Genomic DNA, 13,219 nt, shown 5'->3' with positions numbered 1-13,219 from the left:
TGACTTCAGCCCATACTACCTCCAAAGGCAGATCCCCCTCGAACTGCCTTTCTGCAGCCGTTATACCATTTCTAATTAGCAACGCCACACCCCCTCCTTTTTTACCACCCTCCCTAATCTTACTGAAACATCTGTAACCAGGAACCTCCAACAACCATTCCTGTCCCTCATCTATCCACGTTTCCGTGATGGCCACAACATCGTAGTCCCAAGTACCGATCCATGCCTTAAGTTCTCCCACCTTATTTCTGATATTCCTTGCGTTGAAGTATACGCACTTGAACCCATCTCTGTGTCCGCAAGTAGTCCCTGTCAGTGCTACCTTCTCCACAGCCTCCCTACATTCTTGGACATCCTGACAAACAGCGAGCCTACTTGCTGGACTACAAGTCTGGATCCCATCCCCCTGCCAAATTAGTTTAAACCCCCCGAAGAGTGCTAGCAAACCTACCTCCCACGATATTGGTGCCCTTTTGGTTCAGGTGCAACCCGTCCTTGTTTGTACAGGTCCCACCTTCCCCAGAATGCAGTCCAATTGTCCAAATACCTGAAGCCCTCCCTCCTACACCATCCTTGCAGCCACGTGTTCAACTGCACTCTCTTCCTATTCCTTGCCTCACTTTCTCCATTGCTTCTGTATCCATTTATTTGTAATAATACAACAACCTAAGCTGTGCACAGTACACCAAATGTGGGGTCTAATCAGAATTTACTGCAAGTTTAGCAATCATTTTGTCATAGACCCATTGACTCCCTACAGTATGGAAACAGGCCATTTGGCCCAACAAGTCCACACTGACCCTCTGAAGAGTAACCCACCCACACCCATTCCAATACCCTATTACTCTACATTTTCCCTGACTAATGCACCTAACCAATCCATCCCTGAACACTATGGGACAATTTAGCATGGTCTGTGGGAGGTAGGCGGAGCATCTGGAGGAAACCCATACAGACACAGGGAGAATGTGCAAACTCCAGACAGTCGCCTGAGGCTGGAATTGAACCCAGGCCCCTGGCACTGTAAGGCAGCAGTGCTAACCCTTTTAGTCAATTCCCTCCCCTAGAAATAAATCTAGTGCTTATTTGGCTTTATTAAGCTGCATCTCTACTCTTTTAGAAGATTGCACATCTTATTTTGATTCTTCTGTATCATTCTGTGTGTTTTATTTCCAAGTAACACAGGACTTTCTAACTTTCACCCTTTTCTGTGTTGACATTCATTTGTCAATTAAATGCCAAATCTACAAGCTCGTTAGTGTGTTCCTGTAACTTCTTGCAGTCTCAGGACTGAGTACTCCTCCCAACTCCCTCACGGTTTGGTCTCATCTGTAAATTTAGAAACCGTGCTTTACTTTCCAAAGTTGATACCATTAACAATGTTACTGTGGTCAGTACTGATCTTACTGGGACTTTACTGTCTCAACCATTGTGAATAGCTCCTCTTACTTTCTACCTTGCATTCGGGTAGTATCCATTGTGTGATGTCAGGGACAGTCATTCTCACCTCACCTCATTGCTGGAACTCAGCTCTTTGTTGATGTTTGAACCAAGGCTGTAACAAGGTCAGGTGCTGAATAGCCCTAGCAGAACCCATGCTGAACATCAGCAAACAGCTTTTTGCTAAGTGTTACCTTCTTAACATTGCTAATGACCTTTTCTATCACTTTACTGATGATCGATAGTAGACAAATGGGGTGGTAATTGGCCAGGTTGTAAGTGTCCTGCTTTTTGCATACAGGAAATACCTGGGCAATGTCCCACATCGTCAAGTAGATGCCAGGGCTGTATCTGTACTGGAACAACTTGGCTAGGGACATAGCAAGATCATCAGATATAGGAGCAAAATTAAGAGCAGAGTCTGTTCAGCCATTCAATCATGGCTGATATGGTTCTCAAACCCAATCTCATGCCTTCTCTCTACAACCCTTAATGGCCTTACTAATCAAAAACCTGTGTTTTAAAGGCATTCAATGACTTGGCCTCCATAGCCTTCTGCGGCAATGAGTTCCACAGATTAACCGCCCTCTGGCTGAAGAGATTCCTCCTCATCACAGTTCTAAAGAGTCATCTAATCAAGGAGGATGTGCGTTCAGGTCCTAATCTCTCCTACTACTGGAAACATCTTCTCCACGTCCACTCTATTCAGGACTATCAGTATTCTTTAAGTTTTAATGAGATTCCTTCTCATCCTTCGAAACTCTGTCAAGTACAGACCCAGAATGCTCAACTGCTTCTCATATGACAAGCCCTTCATGACCAGAATCATTCCTGTGAACCAACTCTGGACCCCTTCAAGGCCAGTACATTATTCCTTAGATATGGGTACCAAAACTGCTCACTATATTCCAAGTAGAGTCAGAGAGCCTTATGTAGCCTTAGCAATTTGAGTTACAAGTCTCCATGCTATTGCTGAAATGTCAAGGTCCATTGTCTTTTCAGTATCCAGTGCTTTGAGCTATTTTTTGATATGTGGAGTAAATCAAATTGGCTGAAGACTGGGGACCACTGGAGGAATCAGTTTATCAGGAATTTTAAAATATATTATCTCTTCTGAATTTACACAGTGTAAAATAAACATGGCATTAAGCCAGGAACTGGAAAAAAAGATTTAAACATGCGTGCAGTGGAAATTATTACTTAAAGTTACATTTCATTCAAATCTATATTAAGCTTTTGATACTTTGCATTGCAAGGATAGTGTCTGTAAAATAGAAGCTAAGATCAAGGCATTGGTCTTTGTGCTGAATGTATCTGTGAAAGCTGTGGCAGAGCCTCAGTAATAGGAACCCCCAGATTCCTGTGTTTAACTGTGCACCTGCGGATGCCAGAACTTACTATTTTTCCCACAGCAAAAATGATGAACACCCAATTTTTGTGTCATTACATCACACATTCTCTGCTATTATTTATGGATAATAATGTCTCTGCCATCTCCTCTCTTAATTCTGATAAAACAAAACAGATGTTATCCATCCAGCTCTGCAGTTTTGATGTTTGATTTTAATAGTTCATTCACATTCTTTTATTAAAATTTTAAGCATGGGTACATTTCTGTTGTTTCATTGCTAATGTTACTTCCACCAGTTCCTTCCCAGTATATAATTAAACAAAGTAGTTATTTAAGGTTTCAGTCATTTTGCTATAGATGCCTGAGGTTTTACTTATGCCCCTGTGCAACTTTTCCACTGTTTTATATGTTTGCCAACTTCACTCCAAAAACTTTGTATTCCTCCCCCTGCTGGCTACCTCTTTAAGGCATTTCCAAACCCTGAATTTGTCTTTATTCATGCAAGTGCTTCATTAGTGTTGAGTTTGCCTTTGTCTTTGAGCAGAATATTCAATCTGGCCACACAAGTACATATTTGACATTTCATTGTTCATCCTAAAAGATTCAGTAATTGCTTAATTGATGACAAAGAAATCCAGATCCACGCTGGCATTGTGATTCAATGGTTAAACAACTTGCAAAGAATGGGAAAATTCCAATGTTTTGTATACATATATTAAAAGTAAGAGGATTATGAGGGAAAAATTGGGACACATTAGAGACCAAAGGGTCAAAAAGTGCATGCAGCCAGTGGACGCGAGCGAGGTCTGAAATGACTATTTCTCATCTGTATTCATGCAGGATTTCAGTTGGGATGGTGAGGTTCTAGAGCATGTTAAGATTAATAAGGAGGTGGCATTAGATGTTTTAGCTGGCATACAGGTGCACAGATCCCTGGGGCCTGATGGGATATATCTCAGGCTGCCGTAGGAGGCAAGGGAGATTGCTGGGGCTCTGGGGAGATATGTCATACTGCTGGCCACAAGAGAAGTATCAGATGCCTGGAGGATAGCTAATATGGTTTCTTTGTTCAAGAAAGGCAGCAGGGATAAGCCAGGTAATTACAGATAAATGGTCTAACGTCAGAGGTAGGGAAATATTGCAAAAGGCTCTGAAAGGCAGGATTAATCAATACCTGGAAGCATGGATTTATTAGAAGGAGACCCTGTCTTTAGTTGACTTTTTGAAGAGGTAACTAAATATATTGGCAAGGGTGCTGCAGATGATGTAGTTTACATGGATTTCAGGATAAGGCCTTTGACAAGGTCTCACATGGATCTTAGGCAAGTTCGCAAATTGGATCCAAAATTGGCTTTCAGATAGGAGGCAAAAGGTGATGGTGAAGGGTTGTTGCTGCGATTAGAAGCAGTTGACCCATGGTGTACCACGGGGATCGATGCTCAGGCCCTTACTGTTTGTTATGTATTTTTGGTAATTTTGTATAATGTATACTTAGTCATTTTGCAGATAGAACATAGAACATAGAACATAGAAAAATACAGCGCAGTACAGGCCCTTCGGCCCTCGATGTTGCAACGATCCAAGCCCACCTAACCTACACTAGCCCACTATCCTCCATATGCCTATCCAATGCCCGTTTAAATGCCCATAAAGAGGGAGAGTCCACCACTGCTACTGGCAGGGCATTCCATGAACTCACGACGCGCTGAGTAAAGAACCTACCCCGAACATCAGTCCTATACCTACCACCCCTTAATTTAAAGCTATGCCCCCTCGTAATAGCTGACTCCATATGTGGAAAAAGGTTCTCATGGTCAACCCTATCTAAACCCCTAATCATCTTGTACACCTCTATCAAGTCACCCCTAAACCTTCTTTTCTCCAATGAAAACAGCCCCAAGTGCCTCAGACTTTCCTCATACGATCTTCCTACCATACCAGGCAACATCCTGTAAACCTCCTCTGCACCCGTTCCAGTGCCTCCACATCCTTCCTATAGTATGGCGACCAAAACTTCACACAGTATTCCAGATGCGGCCACACCAGAGTCTTATACAACTGCAACATGACCTCAGGACTCCGGAACTCAATTCCTCTACCAATAAAAGCCAGTACGCCATATGCCTTCTTCACCGCACTATTTACCTGGTGGCAACTTTCAGAGATCTGTGTACATGGACACCAAGATCCCTCTGCTCATCCACACTACCAAGTATCCGACCATTAGCCCAGTACCCCATCTTTTTGTTACTCATGCCAAAGTGAATCACCTCACACTTACCCACATTGCCACCTTTCTGCCCAGCTCTGCAGCTTATCTATATCCCGCTGTAACCTGACACATCCTTCCTCACTGTCAACAACTCCACCGACCTTCGTATCATCCGTAAACTTGCTCACCCAACCTTCTAGCCCCTCCTCCAGGTCATTTATAAAAATGACAAACAGCAATGGTCCCAAAACAGATCCTTGCGGAACACTGCTAGTAACTGCACTCCAAGATGAACCTTTACCATCAACTACTACCCTCTGTCTTCTTCCAGCCAGCCAATTCCTAATCCAAACCTCCAACTCACCCTCAATGCCATACCTCCGTATTTTGTGCAGTAGCTTACCATGGGGAACCTTATCAAATGCCTTACTAAAATCCATATACACCACATCTACCACTTTACCCTCGTCCACCTCCTTAGTCACCTTCTCAAAGAATTCAATAAGGTTTGTGAGGTATGATCTGCCCTTCACAAAACCATGCTGACTATCCTTGATCACATTATTCCTATCCAGATGTTCATAAATCCTATCCCTTACAATTCTCTCTAAGACTTTGCCCACAACAGAAGTGAGGCTCACCGGCCTATAGTTACTAGGGTTATCCCTACTCCCCTTCTTGAACAAGGGAACCACATTTGCTATCCTCCAGTCTTCTGGCACTATTCCTGTAGATAATGAGGACATAAAAATCAAGGCCAATGGCACTGCAATCTCCTCCCTTCTTCCCAGAGAATCCTAGGATAAATGCCATCAGGCCCAGGGGACTTATCTATTTTCACCCTTTCCAGAATTTCCAACACCTCTTCCCTACATACCTCAAAGCCGTCCATTCTAATTAATTGTGACTCAGTATTCACATCGGCAACAATGTCCTGTTCCTGAGTGAATATTGATGAAAAGTATTCATTCAGTGTCTCCCCAATCTCTTCAGCCTCCACACGCAACTTCCCACTACTATCCTTGACTGGACCTATTCCTACACTAGTCATTCTTTTATTCCTGACATACCTATAGAAAGCCTTTGGGTTTTCCCTAATCCTACCAACTAAGGACTTTTCATGTCCCCTCCTTGCTGCTCTTAGCTCTCTCTTCAGATCCTTCCTGGTTACCTTATAACTCTCAATCGCCCCAATTGAACCTTTACGCCTCATCTTTACATAGGCCGCCCTCTTTCCTTTAACAAGGGATTCCAATTCCTTATTAGATTAGATTAGATTGCTTACAGTGTGGAAACAGGCCCTTCAGCCCAACAAGTCCACACCGCCCCACCGAAGCGCAACCCACCCATACCCCTACATCTACCCCTTACCTCACACTACGGGCAATTTAGCATGGCCAATTCACCTGACCTGCAAATCTTTGGACTGTGGGAGGAAACCGGAGCACCCGGAGGAAACCCACGCAGACACAGGGAGAATGTGCAAACTCCACACAGAGAGTCGCCTGAGGCGGGAATTGAACCCGGGTCTCTGGCGCTGTGAGGCAGCAGTGCTAACCACTGTGCCACCGTGCCGCCCACGGTTATTAAACCACGACTCCCTCACACGACCCTTTCCTCCCTGCCTGACAGGTACATACTTATCAAGGACACTCAATAGTTGCTCCTTGAACTAGCTCCACATATCAATTGCGCCCTTGCCTTGAAGCCTACTTTTCCAAGATGACATGAAAATTAATGATTTGGAGATGCCGGTGTTGGACTGGGGTGTATGAAGCTAAAAATCACACAACACCAGGTTATAGTCCAACAGGTTTAATTGGAAGCACACTAGCTTTCGGAGCGAGGCTCCTTCATCAGGTGATGCAACTGATGAAGGAGCGTTGCTCCGAAAGCTAGTGCTTCCAATTAAACCTGTTGGACTATAACCCGGTGTTGTGTGATTTTTAACTATGAAAATTAATGGCGTTGTTGATAGTGAGGATAGTCTCAAGCTACAGTCTGATATTGATCAGCTGGTAAACTGAGCAGAGCAATGGCAGATGGAATTTAATCCTGGTCAGTGCAAGGTGATGAATTTTGGGGGTCTGACAAGAGAAGGATATACAGAATAATGGGAGGTTCCAAGCAAGTCCTGAGCAGCAAACAGACCTTAACTGTGCTCAAGTCCACTGAACCCTGAAGGTGTCAACCCAGGTAGACGTGGTGGCAAAGGCAGCACATGGGATGCTTGCCTTCATGAGCCAGGTCACAGAATATAGGAGCAAGGAATTGTTTCAACTTTATAAAACGTTGGTTAGGCCATAAATGGAACGCTACGTGCAGCCCTGGTCACTACACTATAGGAAGGACGTAATTGCATTAAAGAGAATGTGGATGTTATCTGGAATGAAAAGTCTCAGTTATGAGGACAGTCTCGATAGGCTGGTTTTGGTTTCTCTGAGGCAGAGGAGGCTGAGGGAGGATCTGATTGAGGTATACAAAGAGAGGCATTGACAGTGTAGATTGTGAGAATCTCTTTCCCATGTCAGACATATCGAATATCAGAGAGCAAGAGTTTAAAGGTGAGAAACAAGTGGTCTAGAGGAGATCTGACGAAAACATTTTCACCCAGATGGTGGTGAGAGGGTGGTGGAGGCAGGTACTCTCGACATTTAAGCAGCATCTGGATGAGCCCTTAAAATGCCAGGAGAGAGTAGTTTACAGACTAAGGGCAGGTAAATGGGATTAGTGTGGTTTGGTGTTTGTTGGTCAGCATAGACATGGTGGGCTTAAGGGCCTGTTTCTATGCTGTATGACTCTTTGACTCTTGAGTTAAATTACATTAAGAATATTAGATGATGCAGGATTCCTTCAATCATGGGAAACTAATCATAATGTAATTCAGCTTTACGTAGCAAATCAGTTAAAACCTGACCATATTTTTCAGCATTAAAATTACCCTTCACACACATTGCAGTAGCTACAATACAGAATGGTCAGCCTACTATATTCAACCTCTTCATTCGACTAATATGCCTGTCCCTTACGAAAATAGATCTCAGCTAAATCTTTGACACATCTGTTTGTCTCACAATCTTCCTTTAATGCACCATAATAAACTTGGGGAACAAATTTTTATCAAGATTTTTTGATACTCAGCTGACAAATTCCTTCACAACGAGGATCCATGCCCTTGATCTGTCCAGGCTTGCGTACTCAATACTAGGAGCAACAACTGTAGGTAAAAGATGCCTCTGGAGTTATAAATAACACCATTTGCTGATGACACAAAGCTGGGTGGTAGGGTGAAATGTGATGAGGATGTTAGGAGATTACAGGGTGACCTGGACAAGTTAGGTGAGTGGGCAGATGCATGGCAGATGCAGTTTAATGTGGATAAATGTCTGGTTATCCACTTTGGTGGCAAGAACAGGAAGGCAGATTACTACCTCAATGGTATCAAATTAGGTAAAGGGGCTGTTCAGAGAGATCTGGGTGTTCTTGTCCACCAGTCAATGAAGGCAAGCATGCAGGTACAGCAGGTCGTGAAGAAGGCTAATAGCATGCTGGCCTTCATAACAAGAGGAATTGAGTATAGAAGCAAAGTGGTGCTTCTGCAGCTGTACAGGGCCCTGGTGAGACCACACCTGGAGTACTGTGTACAGTTCTGGTCTCCAAAGTTGAGGAAAGACATTCTGGCTATTGAGGGAGTGCAGCGTAGGTTCACGAGGTCAATTCCTGGAATGGCAGGATTGCCTTACACGGAAAGACTGAAGCGACTGGGCTTGTACACCCTTGAGTTTAGAAGACTGAGAGGGGATCTGATTGAAACGTATAGGATTATGAAAGGACTGGACACTCTGGCAGGAGGGAACATATTTCCGTTGATGGGGGAGTGCCGAACCAGAGGACACAACTTAAAAATACGGGGTAGACCATTTAGGACAGAGATGAGGAGAAACTACTTCACCCAGAGAGTGGTGGCTGTGTGGAATGCTCTGCCCCAGAGGGCAGTGGAGGCCCAGTCTCTGGATTCATTTAAGAAAGAATTGGATAGAGCTCTTAAAGATAGTGGAGTCAAGGGGTATGGAGATAAGGCTGGAACAGGATACTGATTAGGAATGATCAGCCATGATCATATTGAATGGCGGTGCAGGCTCCAAGGGCTGAATGGCCTACTCCTGCATCTATTGTCTATTGTCTATTTAATGTCGTGATAAAGTTTAATGAATTTAGTTCAGCCAATATCAAACAGCACCACATCAATATGCTGACTCAATGCATTTATATGTCATAGAGTAAGGGAGAGCAACCTCTTTTTCAACCCAGCTTTCCCGTTCATATGGTATTCTGAAGTGAACATTTTTAATAAAATTGCCCACAGGATAAAACAGTTTGGCACCTAAACTGGTGAGATGATAATTATGTTGCAATTGTGGAGCAGTTGCATGGCTCTCCAAGACTTCAGCTTAAACGAGATCTGTTGAATTCACTCTGATCAACAGTCTAGTCAACCCTGATGTGAGTTTTTTTTAAGAGAAAATAATCAACAAGAGATTGCAAATAAAAAAGTATAAATATATAGCTGATTGTGTAAGACTCATTGTCACGACAACAAGCTGGTAATGGCTTGGCGTCAAGAATGTGTGCTTAACCTGTCAAACAAGTTACCAGACACCACACCTTTGATTACATCTGTAATCCTTTGATCTGTAGGGATCAATGCAACAAAAAGCAAGACATAAAGTGAAGCATTGAGGTCTGTGTGAAACATTCTTTTATCTCAATGAGTTAGAAGAAAACAACTTCAAAACATGGAAATAAAAATGTATATCTGAGGTTTTAAAGTAAATGTACAACATAAAGCAGCCTTCCAGTTTCAAACAAAATTGTGAAGTTATATATTGCATAAAACAGTGATAACAAACAACTTACAGGATAGTTATTCAGAGGCTGGAAGTACAAGTTTTGATCTGTGATGCAAACATGCCCAGGATTAGATACCAAAGGGGTGACCATTTCAGCCTCACACTCCATGTGGGGCCTTTCTGTTACACTCTGAAATCTACAAGAAACACCAGTCACTACTGATGGGCAAAATAAGAGATGGGCTAAAAATATAACAGCAATGAGTTTAGAACAAAAATAGACATTTACATTATAAAACTGTGGATCATAAAGTTTCTATTTTAATAATGCATGAATTCCACTGAGCTTTTCTTTTCAAAAGCTGTTAGAGGATTTGATTACAAAAATGAGTCAGGAGCCATAAAATATTAACAACTTGTATTTAAATAGTGCCTTAAATGGAGCAAAACATTCTAAGTGGATTCAAAGAACGAAGAAAGTTGACAGCCCAGGAACAGGCCCTTCGGCCCTCCAAACCTGAGCCTATCCAAATCCACTGTTTAAACCTATCGCCCAATTCCTAAGCATCTGTATCCCTCTGCTCCCCACCTCCTCCTGCATCTGTCCAGACGCAGCTTAAATGAATCTACTGTGCCTGCCCCTACCACAACGGCTGGCAATGCCTTCCAGACGCCCACCACCCTCTGTGTGAAGTACTTGCTGCATGTATCCTCCATAAACATTCCACCTCTCACCTTGAACATGTGACCTCGTTATTGAATCCTTCACCCTGGGAAAAAGCTTATCTCTATCCACCCTGTCGATACCCTTCATGATTTTGTAAACCTCAATCAGGTCCCCCCTCAATCTCCTTTTTTCTAATGAAAACAATCCTAACCTACTCAGCCTCTCTTCATAGCTAGCACCTTCCATACCAGGCAACATCCTCGTAAACCTTCTCTGCACCCTCTCCAAAGTGTCCCCATCCTTTTGGTAATGTGGTACCCAGAATTGTACACAGTATTCTAAATGTAGCTGAACCAATGTCTTGTACAATTTTAACATGACCCGTCAGCTCTTATACTCGATACTCCATCTAATGAAGGCAAGCTTACTATATGCCTTCTTGACCACTCTATCCTCCTGTGCAGCAACCTTCAGGGTACAATGGACCTGCACTCCCAGAACTCTCTGCCCATCAACTTTTCCCAAGGTTCTTCTGTTCATTGTATAATTCGCTCTAGAATTAGATTTGCCTAAATGCATCACCTCACATTTGTCTGGATTGAAATCCATCTGCCACTTTTCCACCCAACTCTCCAGTCTATCGATATCCTCCTGTATTCTTTGACAGTCCCTTATGCTTTCTGATCCTCCTCCAACCTTCATGTCATCTGCAAACTTGCTGATCATACCAACAGTGCCCTCTTCCAGATCATTTATGTATTTCACAAACAACAGTGGCCCCAACACTGACCCGTGTGGAACACCACTGGTCACCTTTCTCCATTTCAAGAAACTCCCTTCAATTACTACTCTGTCTCTTGTTGCTCAACCAGTTCTTTACCCACGTAGCTAGAACACCCTGCACACCATGTGACTTCACTTTCTCCATTAGTCTACCAGGGGGAACCTTATCAAACGCCTTACTAAAGTCCATGTATATGACATCTACAGCCCTTCCTTCATCTATCAACTTGGTCACTTCCTCAAAGAACTCTATTAAATTGGTACGGCACGATCTCCCCCGCACAAAACCATGTTGCCTATCACTAATAAGCCCATTCTTTTGTAATATAAATAGATCCTATCCCTCAGTACCCTCTCCAGCAGCTTTCCCACCACCAATGTCAGGCTCACACGTCTGTAGTTACCCGGAATATCCCTATTACCCTTCTTGTACAGGGGGACAATATGAGCAACCTTCCAGTCCTCCGGCACCTCACCTGTATTTAAAGGATACCACAAAGATATCTGTCAGGCCCCAGCTATTTCCTCTCTCGCCTCCCTCTCAACAATCTGGGATAGATCCCATCCAGTCCTGGGGACTTGTCCACCTTAATAACCTCTAGCCTACCCAAACATCTTCCCTACTTATGTCAACGTGATCCAGACTAATCAAACTTTATCTTTAATCTCAAGATTCATCATGTTCCTCTCCTCAGTGAACACTGATGCAAAGTAATCATTCAGAATGTCACCCATTCTCTCAGGTTCGACACACAGCCTTCCTTCATTATCCTTTAGTGGACCAATCCTTTTTCTAGTTACCCACTCGCTTCTTATATAAGAATAAAATGCTTTGGGATTCTCCTTAATTCTACTTGCTAAAGCTATTTCGTGACCCATTTTAGCCCGCTTGATTCCTCGTTTAAGACTTGACCTACTCTTCTGATATTCCTCCAGGGCCCGTTCTGTTGTTAGCTGCCTAGACCGTACGTACACTTCCCTTTTCCTCTTGGCTAGTCGCACAATTTCTCCTGTCATCCATGGTTCACAAATCTTGCCCTTCCTAGCCTTTGCTTTCAATGGGACATGCCTATCCTGCACTATTTTTAACCTTTTCACAGGAGCTTGATCAAACAAAGGTTGCCACTGAGGTGAAGTTAGGACAAGTGACCAAATATTTGTCAAACAGGAAAGTTTCTCAGTGCTTCAAAGGAGCTTGGAAGAAATGCAACAGCTCAGATCCCAGAAAGCTGAAAATAAAGTTGTAAAATGTAAAGCAATGAAAATCAGGAATGGCCAAGAGATTAGAGTTGCATTAACAAAGTTTGTCAGCTAAATGAACATTGCAAAGATAGTGAGAGGTGAAGCTTGAGGGATCGGAGGACAAGTGTAAATATTTTAAGAGTGGGCCATTTTCAGACCAGGAACTAGTTCAGATTGGTGATCATGGGACTGATGGACAAACAGGAGTTGCTCCAAGTTAGGATACTAGGCAGTATTTATTGCCCCATTCCTAGCTGCCCTTGAGAAGATGGTGGTGAGCTATCTCTCGAACCACTGACTGCGGCAGTTCATCACCACCTTCTCAAGAACAACTCGGGACGGAAATAAATGCTGGCCAACCAGTGACATCCATACTCCATGCAAGAATAAAATAATTTAGTACATTAAAATTCTTAATTTAATTTGAATGGACCCAAATGGAGGAAAAAATCAGGCTGCAAAAGTAACATTGGAAGGGGAGGTTGGTGGCATACAGTTATTTTATGTAAAACAATGTTGATTTTTAACTGATAATTTGAAAATTAACTTCATGAGATAGACTCCAGTGCATATTCTGTAAACCATATGATCTCATCCTGCCTAGAAAACTAACAATGTTACTTTTAACTTCAACTGTCCAGACAGTAAAGATTTTCCTTTAACCTCTTATACTG

General features: G+C 43.0%; 1 protein-coding gene across 3 annotated transcripts in view; it reads right to left on the bottom strand.

The window, feature by feature from the left end:
* Positions 1–13,219, bottom strand: part of nsmaf (neutral sphingomyelinase (N-SMase) activation associated factor) — a 110,648-nt gene that overhangs the window by 72,625 nt on the left and 24,804 nt on the right. For all 3 annotated transcript variants that reach the window (XM_072571588.1, XM_072571590.1, XM_072571589.1), the window contains exon 10: positions 9,921–10,050. In XM_072571588.1, the coding sequence (XP_072427689.1) occupies positions 9,921–10,050 (130 nt within the window). The remainder of the gene's footprint in view (positions 1–9,920; positions 10,051–13,219) is intronic.

Source organism: Chiloscyllium punctatum, chromosome 5 (assembly GCF_047496795.1).
Source record: "Chiloscyllium punctatum isolate Juve2018m chromosome 5, sChiPun1.3, whole genome shotgun sequence".
In the NCBI taxonomy this organism is placed as follows: Eukaryota; Metazoa; Chordata; class Chondrichthyes; order Orectolobiformes; family Hemiscylliidae; genus Chiloscyllium; species Chiloscyllium punctatum.
The sequence above is the reverse complement of the archived record's forward strand: the minus strand, read 5'-3'. Positions and strand labels throughout refer to the sequence as shown.